The following is a 15,729-nucleotide window of genomic DNA, read 5'->3' on the forward strand; positions in this document are numbered from 1 at the left end:
TCCCCATCTCCTCCTCCTCCCCTCTCCTCCTCCTCCCATCTCCTCCTCCTGCCCATCTCTCCTCCTCCCCATCTCCTCCTCCCCCCCATCTCCTCCTCCTCCCCATCTCCTCCTCCTCCATCTCCTCCTCCTCCCCATCTCCTCCTCCTCCCCATCTCCCCTCCTCCCCATCTCCTCCTCTCCCCATCTCCTCCTCCTCCCCTCTCCTCCTCCTCCCCATCTCCTCCTCCTCCCCATCTCCTCCTCCTCCCCATCTCCTCCTCCTCCCCCATCTCCTCCTCCTCCCCATCTCCTCCTCCTCCCCCTCTCCTCCTCCTCCCCATCTCCTCCTCCCCATCTCCTCCTCCTCCCCATCTCCTCCTCCTGCCCCATCTCCTCCTCCTCCCCCATCTCCTCCTCCTCCCCCATCTCCTCCTCCTGCCCCATCTCCTCCTCCTCCCCATCTCCTCCTCCTCCCCCATCTCCTCCTCCTGCCCCATCTCCTCCTCCTCCCCATCTCCTCCTCCTCCCCCATCTCCTCCTCCTGCCCCATCTCCTCCTCCTCCCCATCTCCTCCTCCTCCCCCATCTCCTCCTCCTCCTCCATCTCCTCCTCCTCCCCATCTCCTCCTCCTGCCCCATCTCCTCCTCCTCCCCATCTCCTCCTCCTCCCCCATCTCCTCCTCCTCCCCATCTCCTCCTCCTCCCCATCTCCTCCTCCTCCCCATCTCCTCCTCCTCCCCCATCTCCTCCTCCTCCCCCTCTCCTCCTCCTGCCCCATCTCCTCCTCCTGCCCCATCTCCTCCTCCTCCCCCATCTCCTCCTCCTCCCCATCTCCTCCTCCTGCCCCATCTCCTCCTCCTGCCCCATCTCCTCCTCCTCCCCATCTCCTCCTCCTGCCCCATCTCCTCCTCCTCCCCCATCTCCTCCTCCTGCCCCATCTCCTCCTCCTCCCCCATCTCCTCCTCCTGCCCCATCTCCTCCTCCTCCTGCCCCATCTCCTCCTCCTCCCCATCTCCTCCTCCTCCCCCATCTCCTCCTCCTTCCCCATCTCCTCCTCCTCCCCCATCTCCTCCTCCTGCCCCATCTCCTCCTCCTGCCCCATCTCCTCCTCCTGCCCCATCTCCTCCTCCTCCCCCATCTCCTCCTCCTCCCCATCTCCTCCTCCTGCCCCATCTCCTCCTCCTGCCCCATCTCCTCCTCCTCCCCATCTCCTCCTCCTGCCCCATCTCCTCCTCCTCCCCCATCTCCTCCTCCTGCCCCATCTCCTCCTCCTGCCCCATCTCCTCCTCCTCCCCATCTCCTCCTCCTCCCCCATCTCCTCCTCCTGCCCCATCTCCTCCTCCTCCTGCCCCATCTCCTTCTCCTCCCCATCTCCTCCTCCTCCCCATCTCCTCCTCCTCCCCCATCTCCTCCTCCTCCCCCATCTCCTCCTCCTGCCCCATCTCCTCCTCCTGCCCCATCTCCTCCTCCTGCGCCATCTCCTCCTCCTGCCCCATCTCCTCCTCCTCCCCCATCTCCTTCTCCTGCCCCATCTCCTCCTCCTCCCCATCTCCTCCTCCTGCCCCATCTCCTCCTCCTCCTCCATCTCGTCCTCCTCCCCCATCTCCTCCTCCCCCATCTCCTCCTCCTGCCCCATCTCCTCCTCCTGCCCCATCTCCTTCTCTATCTCCCAGCTCCAGCCCCTGCTCTCCTCTGACCCCCTGGCAGGGAACCCCTCCCGGTCATCCACAGGGCCGCAGCGCCTCCAGGTGGCCGCCTGTCCAGTGCACCCAGGGCGGGCTGGCAGGGACAAAGTGGGCGGCCCCCGCGGCCCCTCCTTCTGTCCCCTCCCTTTCTCCTGCCCACTCGGCAGCCGCATCTGGGGCGGTCAGGACTCAGAGCTTCCTCGGGCCGTGTCCAGGCAGCCAGGTAAGCGCCGCCACCGCCGGGCCGCGCCATCGGTGGGCCCAGCGTGGGCCTGGGTGAGCTGTCCGAGAGGCGCAGCAGGCAGGGCTCTAGCCTCTGGGCGCCTGCCCTGAGCCCGCCTGGCGCCCGCCCTGGCTGTTCTCCCCGCAGCACCTGGGGCAGCAGGCTGCGGAGGGGACCCGCTCTCAGAGGACCCGGGACAGCCCGACTCCCTCCCCGACAGGGTGTGCCACAGGTTCGGTTTATCCCTGCCTGGAAACGTGGGAGAGCTGAGGAGCCCAAACCGCCTCATGGGAAGACCCCCCTTACTTGGACCTGGGCACAGGTCCTGCGGTGCTGGCCACTCTTCTGGGCACTGGGAAGAGGCTCCTCCTGCTGGAAGGAGCACTGTGGCCCTGGGAGCTCCTGGGCAGCTGGGGGAGGGGGTCCTGCGGAACTGAGAGCCCTGCAGCTACGCCCTGCCCACAGTGGGGCCCCTGTGAGCCTCGGGCCGAGCCCAGGAGGATGGTGCTGCCACCCACCCTAGAACCAGGGGAGCCCTACCCCCAGCACCCGCAGGCTAGGAGGACTGCCCCAGAGAGGGACCAGCCTGGCTGGGGCTCACATGGGAACCTCAAGGACCCAAACAGAAGGCCTGAGACCCACGGACTTCCCTGTTCCTCAGTCTGGCGTGCAGGCCCCTCACACTTGCCAAAAAAAGGAAAGGTGGGGTTTATGCCCTGCCTTCTTTCACAAAGGCCAGAGGCAAGGCAGGCCCCAGGCCCCTTGGAGAGAAGATGCAGGCTGCGTTGGTGGGGGTGGGGGTGGGGGCTGCTGCTGCCAACGCACACAGGGCGTGGTCCTGGGCCCAGGGGCCCTTGGCCAGAGTGACACCAAGTTTCCCAGGGCAGGCTGGAGGGGCCGAGCACTGGGCCGTGTGTCCCTCTGCAGGGTGTGTGTGTCTTGGAAAGTGAGCCCCCACACGTGTCTGGTGCATGCAAGCGGGTGGGGAAGCTGTTGCAGGCCTTGGGGGAGGCAGGCGCCCAGGGGACAGTCCAGGCGCACTTCACCTGGCCCCTTATCCCTCCTCGATGAGCGTGGCTCCAGCCCCAGGCACTGGTGTCAGCCACCCCCAGGGGCCATGGCACCAGAGGGCCTCAGGGGCAGCTCCCGGAGTCCAGGGTGGAGGGGGATGGCCTGCACCTAGAAGGGGCGGGGGTTGTCACAGGGTCAGCACAAGGACCCACCACCCGAGAGGGGCCTTCGCTTCCTCGTGTTAGAACACTGCAGGGCGGTGGGCAGACCCCGGCACACCACACCACAGGCTCACACTGCAGAACCCTGTTCAAAGGCTGCGGAAGCCGCTCTTGTGATGATCTTAAGGAAACACAAACGGTGAGATGCTTCCCTTTTCCACGGCCTCCACGGCCTCCACGGCCTCCATGGCCCTCTGCCTCTCTTACGCATTCACACAAAGCCGGGGACCCTGGTGTAGGACCTGGGACAGCAGGGGCCGTGGAGTGCTCCTCATAGCCGGCCTGGGAGCCGGGTCCCTATCCTCAGGACACACTGGGATCAGGCCACGTTAGAAGCAGCATTCTGCAAGGCAGCCTGGAGGCCAGAGCCAAGCCCAGCCAGACGGGGTCAGCCCCCTGAGCCTGCCACAGAGGCTGCCGTGAGCGGGGGTCTGCACAGTGTCGGGGCTTCCCAGCCCGTGGCCAGATGCTCCCGGGAGAGGTGGGGCAAGGCCTGGCGACTGCGTGGAGGGAGGGCTCTTGTGGCCTGTGGGCCCTTCTCCTGGGGAGAAAGACCCAGGGCTGTGGGTCTGCCCTGGGTGTCTTTGGGTTTTGTCTTTTTAAAAATATTATTTTAGTGATAGAGGGACACACAATATCTTTGTTTACTTATTTATTTTATGTGAGGCTGAGGATGGGGCCCGCACCTCCCACATGCCAGGTGAGCGCTCTGCCCCTGAGCCCCGGCCCAGCCCTGTCTCTGGGTTCAGCAGCACAGTCTGACCACTGGCATTTGCCATCCTCTTGTAAGTTGCCTGGTTGTGATTCCCCTGTTCCCAGAGTGCCTTTTGCTGATTTGTAGGACACACACACACACACACACAATTTTCTTTTTAGTTGTAGTTGGACCCAATACCTTTATTTTATTTATGTATTTTTATGTGGTGCTGGGATGAGCCTCTTCCCAGCGCCCCACATGTGTAGGCAAGCACTCTACCACTGAGCCACGACCCAGCCCCACGATCTTCTTTATTGCAGTAAAGTACACATAGCATAAAACTTACTGTCCTAACTGTTTGAAGTGTGCAGTTTGGTATTATCACCTCCATCCCTAGTTGTCACGTCCCATGACTAAACACTCAGGGTCACTCCAGGGGAACTGGGCTGCACGAAATGACCACACAGAGACAGAGAGACCTTTTGCTTTGGGTCCTGTGACGACTCCTCTGACCTTAGGGATCCGTGGAAAGAGAGAGCACTGACCCCTGTTATTGAGGAGAAGCCATTCAAATGAGGCAGGGGGTCAGGGTTCAGGGGGCTGAGTCCAGCTTCCTGATGTCCACTGTCAGCAGGTTGACTGACACCTAGGAAGGCCACACCCAAGGGCAGAGCAAGAGAAGGGGACACACAGAGGGCGTTTCCATGGGACATTCTATCCCAAACAGGGCAAGGGGGTAGGATTACAAAGGAACAGGTGAGTGTAGCTCAGCCCCAGGGGTGTGCCTGCTCAGAAGGCTGGCCTTGCTGTCCGAGCGGGTCATGGCCCGACCACGCCAGACTGCAGTGACCTTTCAGATCCCCGTGGTGCACCAGGACTGGAAGGCGTGGTCACACCCCGTGCTGGGCACCACCCCCAACTGAAGCCCACTGCACAGGAGTCCCCGGTAGTGCGTCCTCCCCTCTGTCCCTGTGCATCTGACTAGTGCCGGAGATGCCCGTGGTGGCTCCTGTGATTTTGGTCCTCTTGTGCCTGGCTTACTTCACTTAATGTGAAGTCCCTAGGCCTCCTTCCTTTTTAAAACAGGGCTGCCCCGCGGAGCGTCTCTGGTCCGTATCTCCCTCCACCTGTGGCTGGACAGCTGGTGGCTCCAGGCTCTCAGTGCTGTGAAGGGTGCCACTGAGCCTGAGTGTGCGGGACCCCTGGAGACCCTGGCCGGCAGTGCGCCTGGACACTCCCGGGAGTGGCTGGTGGAGCACGTGCCAGGCTCCAACTGCTGCCCGTGCCTCTGACGGTGCTGCCCTCTGATTTCTGTCTTGTGGGAGCAACACTGGCGGGCGAGGGGGTCTCCCCTGGCTTTGGCCTGGTTTCCTGATGACAGTGCAGCTGAGCAGCTTCTCGCCTGCCTGTTGGCCATGCGTGGCCTTTCCTTAGAAACGTCTGCCTAGGGCCTGGGCCCGCGTTTGATTCAGGCTGCTGGCAATGTTGTTAGGCTCGGGAGTTCTTTATGCGTTCCGGACACCAGCCCTATGCCGTGCATGATCACGGCGCCTCCTCCTGTTCTGTGGATTCCCTGGACGCTCGGTCCATGGCGCCTGGTGATGCCAACATTTTAGTTTTGTGAGTTGGGTCTGGTTTTGCTTCTGCTGCCTGTGCCTTTGCCAGACTTGACGAGCCACTGCCGATGTCAGGGTGCGAGGTCACCGCCCTGTGTTCTCGGAGTTTTATGGTTCTGGACGTGTCCTGTGCAGGTCACAGACCTGTTTCAAGCTAGTTTATGTGTGCGGGGTCAAGGAAGGGTCTAACTGTGGGTGGCATTTCCCCAGTTGAGGAAAGACTCCCCCCCACCTGGCTGATTTTCGTGCCCTTGTTAAAAACCACATCACGTGTCTGGGCTCTCTCATGTACCTCGACTCTGCCCGCAACACTCTGGGTTGGTGGCTGTGGCTTTTTTTTTTTTAAAAAGAGAGAGAGAGGGGCTGGGGATGTGGCTCAAGCGGTAGCGCGCTCGCCTGGCATGTGTGCGGCCCGGGTTCGATCCTCAGCACCACGTACAACAAAGATGTTGTGTCCGCCGAGAACTAAAAAATAAATATTAAAAAAAAAAATTCTCTCTCTCTCTCTCTCTCTCTCCCACTCTCTCTTTAAAAAAAAAAAAAAGAGAGAGAGTCAGAGAACTTTTTTTAATATTTATTTTTTAGTTTTCGGCGGACACAACATCTTTGTTTGTATGTGGTGCTGAGGATCGAACCCGGGCCGCACACATGCCAGGGGAGCGCGCTACCGCTTGAGCCCCATCCCCAGCCCCAAGGTGGCTATAGCTTTGCAGTGAGTTTTGAAGTCAAGAAGTGAGGGTCCTCTGGCTTTGTTCATTTTCGAGACGGTTTCGGCTCCTTGGATTCCTTGAGATTTCATATGAATTTTAGGATGGTTGCTGTTTGTCTATTTGCTTGTTTGGGTACCAGGGATTAGACCCAGAGGCCGTAACCACCGAGCTGCATCCCCACCCCTTTTTAGTTTTTATTTTGAGACAGGGTCTTGCCAAGTTCCTGGGGCCTTGATAAGTTGCTGAGGCTGGTTTGGAACTTGCTATCCTCCTGCCTCAGCCTCCTCAGTGTCTGGGATGACAGCTGGAAAGAGAGAGAGAGAGAAGACTCCGATTACTGAATCATGAATGAAAGTGGAGAGAGCAGTCCAGTTAGAGAGAGGCAGGAGATCTTGTAGGAGAGTCTTGGGCAGGTCCCGCTCCCAGCTGCCTTTCACGGGAGTTTCAGTGTGGGTCGCGGTCAACCCATAGATGGATTTGGGTAGTCTGCTATGTGACGATGTTGAGTCTTCTGATTCCCGAACACGGAGCCTCTGTCCTTTTACCTATGCCTCTTTTGATTCCCTTCAGCAGTGTCTGGTAGGTTCACTGTGTGAGCCTTCCACCTCCAGCTTAACCTCTGAATATCTTATTCTTTTTGATGCAATAGTAAAATGTTTTTTTGCTTTCTTTCGGGTTGTTTGTGTACAGAAGTGCAGCTGGTTTTTGTGTTGGGTATGTATCTTGCTACTTTGTGGGGTTTTTAGTGGTGTTTTTGTGGGGTCTTTACGGTTTCCTGCACACGATCACAGCGTCGGTCAGTGGGTCATGGCACTCCTTCCTCTCTGTTTTGAAGGTCGTGTTTTGCTTGTTGCCAGATGACTCTGGCGAGGGCTTTCAGAGCGACGTTGGAGGGAGTTGGTGAAGGGGGACATCCTTTCCTCGCTCCTGACTTGACCCGGAAAGACCTCCGCTCTTCACCCTTGGGGTGCGGTTCAACAGGGGTTTTCATCTGTGGCTTCTATTTCCTCCTGGTTTCATTTTGTTTGTCTGTTTTTTCATCAAGGAAGGGAACTGAGTTTTCTGCACCAGCTGAGACAGGCGTGAGTGTCCTTGGGCTGCGCCCGTCAGCGTGGTCTGTGTGCTGACCTGCCTTCTCCTCTCGAGCCATCCTGGCTCCAGGGTGAGCTGGGCTCCCTGTGGTGCAGAGCCCTCCCTGTGCGCTGCTCAAGTCGGCTCTGAGCCTCTGAGCTGCTCTGCAGTGTTCCTAGGGAGTGCTGCCTGCAGGCCGCTCCTGGGCCTCAGCTTTGGAGGCTCGCCTCCTCTCCAGGCCTCCTCTCCAGGCCTCCTCTCCAGGCCTGTGCAGGGCCAGCAGTGGACGTCAGCTCTGGAGAGGCTTGGGGGATGCTCAGGCAGGCTCGAGGCCCAGGTTTCCCTTGTTGGGAGAATTTGGCTCCTGAGTCGCCCTCCTCTCAGGTTTGGGTCTGTTCAGAGTCTCTGTTCTCCAAGATGTCGTCTTGGCAGCTTTGACTTTTCTAGGAACCCTCCCTTTCATCCAGCTTCCCACTGTGTTGACCTAACACTGCTCTTGCTGCTCTCCTGCCATCCTCCTGCTTTTGTGCGAGTGGCCCTGGCCTCTCCACTTCCGTTCATGAGTCTTCTCTTCGTCTAGCTAAAAGTGAGTCACTGTTATCCATTTTTCCAGAGAGCAGCTCTTGGTTTAATTGACTTTCTCTATTATTTTTCTATCTTGCTCACCTCTGTCCTGAACTGTCTGATTTTCTAACTGTGGTTTCGGGTCACTCTTCCTGTACCTTTGCTGTGAAGCCAGGTGCTGATGAGATCTTCTGTGGTTCAGAGGGAGCATTGGTGACTCTTAGATGGCTTCACCGGGCACCAAGAATCCTGGTGACGTGGTTTCGTCTTCATGTAACTCTAGACATTCCCTGACTCCTCTTGTGACTTCCTCTTTGACACCCTGGCTGTCCAAGAGTGTGTTGCTGCGTTTCCATGTGGGATTTCTCTGGTCTCCTTCTGCTGGTGGTTTCTGACTGCTTGCCACGGGGTCTGGACCGGACCCTCTGGGATGGCCGCCTTTCCCACCTCCCAACGTGGCCACTATGTCCCACCACCTCTTCAGCATCACAAATCTTCTTCCTCTGCCCCAGAGACCCCCAGGGCATTAGAATTCTGGAACCTTCTCCCCCTTCATTTTTCTGTTTCTCCTTTTGGAAGCCATGCACTGAAGACCAGCACATTCAAACGCAAATATGTGTGCAAAGGAAACCCCAACGTCACCGCACATGCCCGAGGGCAGGTGGGGCCCAGGAGAGACCTGAGAGACCTTACCTTTGCACCTCTTGGGGCAGAGCAGCCTTCAACAATCACAGACCAAGAAGTAAAAAGCAGCAGGTGCCAGGAAGGGGAAGGGCCTGGTGTCCAGGCCACCGCATTCCTGGATTCAAACGTCCGGGTGTCCACGAAGTATGACCAGACACACGGAGGCTGATAAACCAGCAGAAACTGTGGCAGATCTACGAGACAAAGACTCTGAAACGACTGTCCTAAAGGGTAAAAGGATGCGGGAAAGTCGAGAAAACATGTATGAACCAAATGGAGATATGAGTGAAGAGCCCAGAAACCAAAAAGAAACCCAAAGGCAGCTCTGCAGCTGAGAAGTTCAGCGGAAATAAAAGGTCACCAGAGGGGTCAAAGGCAGATTTCAGCAGAAAGAAGGAAGAATCAGTGAATCTGAAATAGAACAAGGGAAACTGCTGAGTCTAAGGAAAGAAGAAAGGTTGGCGAGAAGGAAAGAAGCACAGGCTCAGGGACCTGTGCGTACCAGCAGGAGGACCAGGCTGTGCACTGCAGAAGTCCCGGGGGAAGAAGGAGCTGAGGGGCCACGAACAGTGAAGGGTCATGGATGAGAGAAAACGCCATGAGTCTGGGGACCAACAAGACTGTGAACCCCAAGAAACAGTGAGCACCAAGCAGAAGAACTCCGAGACCCACCTGGAGCACTTGGTGATGGAGCTCAAAAGACAGGGGTTTTGACAGCAGCAGGAGAGGATGCTCATGACAGGCAGAGGAGCCTCCGCAGTGTCACCAGCAGATTTCTTAGCACGGGTCGGAGGTCGTCAGCCTTGAGTTGACACATCCACAGGGCAGGAGGCGAACCCCCGCCCCCACGAAGCCCATGTGCAGCATCTCCAGAGCCACCAGGCCAGACCCTCTGCAGGAAGTGCAGGGTGTGACGCAGGGACCTGGCACATGGGGACACAGGGCCCTCAGCAGAGGTCAAGACGTGGCCGTGGTGAAGGCTGGTGGAACAGAGAGCGACGGGCCTCCAGCGTAGTTTTCTATGTGCCTAAGGACTGATGTTTCTAAATGAAAATAATGTTTCTCTAACAGCTAGTGTTGTGACCTGGGTTTGCAATTCCACATTTTATTTGCTAAGCAGTTTAAGAAACAAATGCACTAAAAGCATGAGTAGTTTTGGCACAATACACGGTGAGCCTCCACATCTGTGGGTTCCACCCACACACATTTAATCAACAGCAGATTGAAAATCTTTGGAAAAAGTCATATCTGCACTGAATATTGCAGGCTTCCCCTGCTCGTCGCCATTTCCAAACAGCACAGTGTGGCCGCTGTTGACCGAGCGTGCTGTCTGCATGTGCCGGTGTTCCAGACTGGAGAGGTGAGCGGGTTCCACGTGAACACTGCAGCATGCTGTGAGAGGCCTTGACCACAGGATCCTGGGCCACTTCCCTCCAGCACTGAGGGACAACTCTATAAAGAGGTGGTTTTGTGACATCATAGTTGAAAGGGATGGGGACAGAGCTGTTAAAGAAGCAGAGCTTTCGTATGTCACTGAAGTTCAGCTGGTATAAATTCAGCATTTCAACTTTAGGACGTTAAATGTAATCCCCATGGTAACCACAAAGAAAATAAACAATAAACAAATGTGAAGGGAATGAGAAAAGGATCTAAATGTCTCACTACCAAAATCAGTTAACACAAAGGAAGATAGCAGTCGCTTGCAGAAAATCAGGGACAAAAAGCCATACGGTATGTATAAAATAAATGCCAGTGGAAGAGGTCTTTCTTCATCAGTAGTTACTTTAGATTTTGGAAGTGGACTAAACTCTCCAATCAAAAGACAGAGATTGGTAGATGGATTTTAAAAACCGTGATCAAACAGGAGACTCGCTTCAGATTCGCACACAGCGGATTGGAAGGGAAGAACCACGGGGGGAGGTTTCGTGCAAATGGCCACAGAGAGCAGGACAAAGTGGACTTCAACCAGGACAAGTCCTGCAGACCAGGAGGCCTCAAGAGGGCTCCCTGCACGGGGAGACTGGACAGCAGCGTGGGGGCAGGCACCCCCCAACTCCACCCACATGTCAGAAAGTGAAGTGCTGGCCACCCTGTGGGGGGACACTCGTGTGGAGAGCCAGACCAGAGCCCCATTGCTGGGTTCCGACCTTAGCCACCAGCTGGCGGGGGGGGGGGGGGCACGAGGGGGCGGGGGGTCCCTGCAGTGGACCTGGTTCCTCCTCTCTGGGCGGGGAGAGCCACTCTCCAAGGGCTGATCAGTGAGAGGGGGCGGGTGTCCTGTGGGTCAGGGGTCTCAGAAGGTCCCTTCTGTTGAGCTCACCCTGTGTCCCCCCCCAGGGAGCCCTGCCTGCCCTCCACTGCAGGCCAGCAGTCCCCTTGGGGCTGCATTCTGTGTGCACAGCGTGGTGGGGTCTGTTGGCTGTCCCACCAGCAAAGACAAAGCTAATCCTGGAGATTTTGACTAAAATTGCATTCAATTGTAGATTCAGTTAGAAATAACTGGTTTTGTTTTTTTTTGTTTTGGGGTACTGGGGACTGAACCCAGGAGTGCTTAACCACTGAGCTACACACCCCTAGCCTTTTTATTTTTATTTTGAGGCAGAGTCTTCCTAAGTTGCCCTGGGTGGCCTCAAACTTGCAATCCTCCTGCCTCAGCAGCCGTAATTGCTAGGATCACAGGCACGCTCCACACACCCAACTGGGTTAGAAATAACTGATTTTCTTAATATCTGTTTAAGATATATGGACAATTTCTTATTCAAAAGCCAGATTTACATTTTTCTTTTTTTTTTTTTAAAGAGAGAGGGAGAGAGAGAATTTTAACATTTATTTTTTAGTTTTCGGCGGACACAACATCTTTGTTTGTACGTGGTGCTGAGGATCGAACCCGGGCCGCACGCATGCCAGGCGAGCATGCCACCGCTTGAGCCACATCCCCAGCCCCAAGATTTACATTTTCTAATGTATTCCTCAGGGGAAAAAAAATCCACATTTTCCCTCCACCTGGATTTATTTTTTAGGCGTAGATGGACACAACACAATGCCTTTTTTTATGTGGTGCTGAGGATCGAACCTGGGTCCCACCCGGGCTAGGGGGGCGCTGTGCCGCTGAGCCACAGTCCCAGCCCCCGTCTGGATGCGGTTAAGCGTCCTCTTTGTGGTGAAGCCTGTCTTCTCCCCGGTGTATGCCGTATTTCCCGTAACGTTTTCTGCTGCTCCCACTGATGGAAGCAGATCAGTAGCTTCTGGGCCCTCGGTCTCTTCGGGGGGAGTCCAGGGGCCGAGTGGGTGGTCTGGCTGAGGATCTCCCAAGAGGTGCAGGTGTGCAGTCAGGACTGAGGGCTTTGCTTCCGGGCGCCCCACTGTGGCTGCCGGCTGCAGGGCTGGGTCTCCAGGCATCTGTGTGAGGGGCAGCCCCGGGGGGCCCCAGACCAAGTGCCTTCCACGGCCTGGGGCCCGCGCCACCCTCTCTCTGCTCTGCTGGCCTCCGGCAGCTGCAGGAGTGCTGAGGGCGTCGGGCCCCACCGGGCACCGGGGTGGGCCTGCCTCTGTGCGACTGGGGTCTCCTCGGGGGTCTCCTGTGCCTCTGTCTCTGCCACCCAAGAGCCAGGCCTGCGCTCCCGCAGGAGGCCCCGCCGGCCCGTGGCCTCCCCCGCAGCTGCCCCTGCGTCCCTTCCTCCATCTCACGCCAGGCTCTGTCCTGGGGCCCCCGCTGCCCCCTTCCCTGAGCCCTGGGACGGTTCAGCCGTCTCTGGTGCCAAGCCTGTCACTCACAGTCCCCACTTTTCCAGCTGGGATGTTCTGAAGACCAGTCCGGAAGTGCCTCTCGGCCTCAGCAGCTTTCTGGAATTTAAGTTGGAGAGTCCATCTCTTAACGGCGTTAGTGCCCCTTCTCCAGTGGTCTCCCATGGGGAAGGACTGTCCTCAGCCTGCTGGGAGGGGACAAGGGCTACAGGCGGCTGCACAGCCTGGTGACAGTCCTTCACTGTGTCCTCCCAGCCCTCACCTCTGGCGCAGCCAGGGGCTGGGCCCTGGGTCATCCCATCCACATGGAGGGAGGGGGCAGGACAGCCCCTCGGGGCCCCGGCAGCTCCACCCCTCCCAGCGTCACAGCCTGTGACAACCTTGGTGACGGTGGAACACAGACCTCTCCACACCTCCTTGAATCAGCATCTCAGACAGTCCTCGAGCCTGTGCAGCTGGGTGCTCTGGGGATGACAGGCCAACGGGGACAGAGGGGCCAACTCTGGCCTCTCGAGTTCAGACCCATCCACTGGACACCAGGGAGTGTGCTCTGAGAGGACCCCGGCTGTTAGGTACCCACAGAGAGCCAGACTAGCGGTGGCCATGTACAACGCGGATGGGGCCAGAGGCAGAGGGACTCCAGGGACACACGTGGGGCTGGGAACTGCCTCCGGTGTGAGGCCAGCAGCCTCCCCTGGAGCGTGTGGGTGGGAGATGCTGGCCGCTGGTGTTTTCATTCGGCTCCCCTGGGTCTGTCTACCTATGTGCTTGGCTCCAGAGGGCAGGGAGGATCTCCATCATCCAAATCCCACCCAGAACTGAGCCCAGGTGTGCCCTCTGGAAGTCTGCAGCCCCACAGGCAGTGGGGGAGGCCCAGCTGCCCAGCCCAGGCCTGGGCCTCTGCCCCCTGGAGGTGCTGACCAGTGGTGTGCGTCAGCACAGGAGGGCTGTGACTTGTGGTGGGTGCCATCTGCACAGCCCTTCTCCTGTTGCAGGACCTCAGGGCCCACGACCGCTGCCAAGATGCTCCAGGGCCCCTTCTCCGTGCTCCTGCTCGGGGGGCTCCTGGGGGTCCTCCAGGCCCAGCAGCAGGAGGTCATCTCGGGGGGCACTTCTGAGCGGAACAACAACTGCCCAGGTACCAGGGGTGGCCGGGACCCTGGGACGTGGGTGGTGAGCACAGGGCACTGGCAGGCCCGGGTGGCAGCCTTTGCTGGCTGGCCTGATGGGTCCCTGCCCCCCAGAGAAGGCCGACTGCCCCGTCAACGTGTACTTCGTGCTGGACACCTCGGAGAGCGTGACCATGCAGTCCCCCACGGACAGCCTGCTCTACCACATGCAGCAGTTTGTGCCGCAGTTCATCAGCCAGCTGCAGAACGAGTTCTACCTGGACCAGGTGGCCCTGAGTTGGCGCTACGGTGGCCTGCACTTCTCGGACCAGGTGGAGGTGTTCAGCCCGCCAGGCAGTGACCGGGCCTCCTTCACCAAGAGCCTGCAGAACATCCGCTCCTTCCGCCGGGGTACCTTCACTGACTGCGCGCTGGCCAACATGACCCAGGAGATCAGGCAGCATGTGGGCCGCGGTGTGGTCAACTTCGCTGTGGTCATCACCGATGGCCACGTCACCGGCAGCCCATGTGGGGGCATCAAGCTGCAGGCTGAGCGGGCCCGTGAGGAGGGCATCCGGCTCTTTGCTGTGGCCCCCAACAGGAACCTGAATGAGCAGGGCCTTCGGGATATCGCCAGCGCCCCCCACGAGCTCTACCGCAACAACTATGCCACCATGCGGCCCGAGTCCACCGAGATCGACCAGGACACCATCAACCGCATTATCAAGGTCATGGTACGCAGTGCCAGGCCGGGGCTGCCCAGAGGCCTCAGACCTGTGCGGGCAGGCCTCAGTATACCCCTATGTGTGTGAGGACCCTGAGGGAGGTGAGGCCCCGGCAGGCCTGAGTCCTGGGTCTGCAGTCTAGACTCAGGCACAACGTGTACCCCAGACTGCGGCTGACCAGGTCTCTCTCTCTCTCCCGCAGAAACACGAAGCCTATGGAGAGGTGAGTGACACTTCCCAGCCCCCCAGCCCTGGCCACTTCATGCTCTGGGTCTCTGAGCTGCGGACCCAGCAGGGAGGACCACACCTGCACTCTAGCCCTTGGGGACTGGAGCAGAGGAAGAAGGGGGCATCATGCACCGTGGGCCACAGACACCTGAGTCTGGAGGGAGGACTCTGGGCCCAGCCAGACCACTTCAGCCCCGGGGGTCTGCCATAGGCATCGACTCAGCGCAGTCAGCCTGGGCGCCGAGAGTCCTGCCCACAGCTGGCAGGCTGTGTCCAGCCCAGACTGGGAGCCCCAGCCACCTGCCAGGTCAGGAGGAGGCAGGCAGCAGTGTGCCCGCTGGGGCCTGCAGCTGCAAGTGGCCTGTGCACCCCCCATGTCTGTGTGGCCTCAGCTCCGGCTCCCAGGAAAGGGAGCAGGCATCTGAGGTCACCGCCTGTCCCCAGAACAGCTGCAAGCCCAGTGGGTGTGGTCCCTGCCTACAGATGGTGCTTAGCCAGTGCCCACTGCTCTTTAATACTTGTGACTGCACATCGTGGCTGAACTCGGCCTCGCTTTTCCCACCCCGGCCTGGAAGCCTCTCTGGAAGCCCGCGTCTGCCCCTCCATCCTGGCCCAGGATTCCAGGCGGCTTGTCCCACCTGCTTGACCCACTGTCCCCCCACCTTCTCATTCCAGTGCTACAAGGTGAGCTGTCTGGAGATCCCTGGACCACCAGGCCCCAAGGGCTACCGTGGACAGAAGGTGAGCTGCCCGAATGGCTCAGGGGGACACACCTCCGAACCTGTCTGAACTCCACCTTGGAGGCCAGCCATGCTGTGGACGGTCTCAACACTTCCAACCTGGAAAAAACGAGATTTTGAGAAAAGTAGGAACTTCTTAAAAACCTTTAAGATATGCTGTTGAGGCTGGGGTTGTGGCTCAGCAGTAGAGCGTTTGCCTAGCACTTGCGAGGCCCTGGGTTCGACCCTCAGCACCACATAAGAATAAATAAGTGGAATAAAGGTATTGAGTCCAAGATGTGCTGTTGGAATACTTGTGCGAGTAAGCACGCTCACTGAGACCAGGCTCCAGCAAGGCACATGCAGACCTTTGTACACCACAGGACGCACGCTCCTGCCGACAGGGCTGCTGGCCGCTCGGGACTGCCTCACCCCTGCCCTGCATCCTGGCGGCAGAGGCGTGTGGGATGAGATCCCAAGCCCACTCCTAGGGTCCGTGAGAGCCACAGAAAGCTTGAGGGAACTGCCACAGGAGGAGAATGGGTGTCTAAGGAGACTCACAGGGACGCTGTCACACAGCAAGGTGACAAGTGGTGTCCAATAACCCACGTCCAGGGTCGCCTTCTCCAGGCCACAGGCCACACCCTGTCCCAGTGCTGGCAGCAAGGCCCACCTGCCCCAGCCAGGAGTGAATCTGCCACTTGGGGCAGCCTTGAGCACCCAGGGGCAGTGGCCACGTCC

General features: G+C 58.6%; 1 protein-coding gene across 2 annotated transcripts in view; it reads left to right on the forward strand.

Annotated features, from left to right (window-relative positions):
• The first annotated feature begins 1,742 nt into the window (after positions 1-1,742).
• Positions 1,743-15,729, forward strand: part of Col6a2 (collagen type VI alpha 2 chain) — a 30,576-nt gene continuing 16,589 nt past the window's right edge. For both annotated transcript variants that reach the window (XM_046439040.2, XM_046439041.2), the window contains exons 1-5: positions 1,743-1,889; positions 13,203-13,345; positions 13,452-14,050; positions 14,244-14,264; positions 14,945-15,010. In XM_046439040.2, coding sequence (XP_046294996.1) covers positions 13,231-13,345; positions 13,452-14,050; positions 14,244-14,264; positions 14,945-15,010 — 801 coding nt within the window. In that variant the 5' untranslated portion in view covers positions 1,743-1,889; positions 13,203-13,230. The remainder of the gene's footprint in view (positions 1,890-13,202; positions 13,346-13,451; positions 14,051-14,243; positions 14,265-14,944; positions 15,011-15,729) is intronic.

Source organism: Marmota monax, unplaced genomic scaffold (genome assembly GCF_021218885.2).
Source record: "Marmota monax isolate L192 unplaced genomic scaffold, Marmota_monax_Labrador192_F-V1.1 WCK01_AAM20220418_F8-fsc00125, whole genome shotgun sequence".
NCBI lineage: Eukaryota > Metazoa > Chordata > Mammalia > Rodentia > Sciuridae > Marmota > Marmota monax.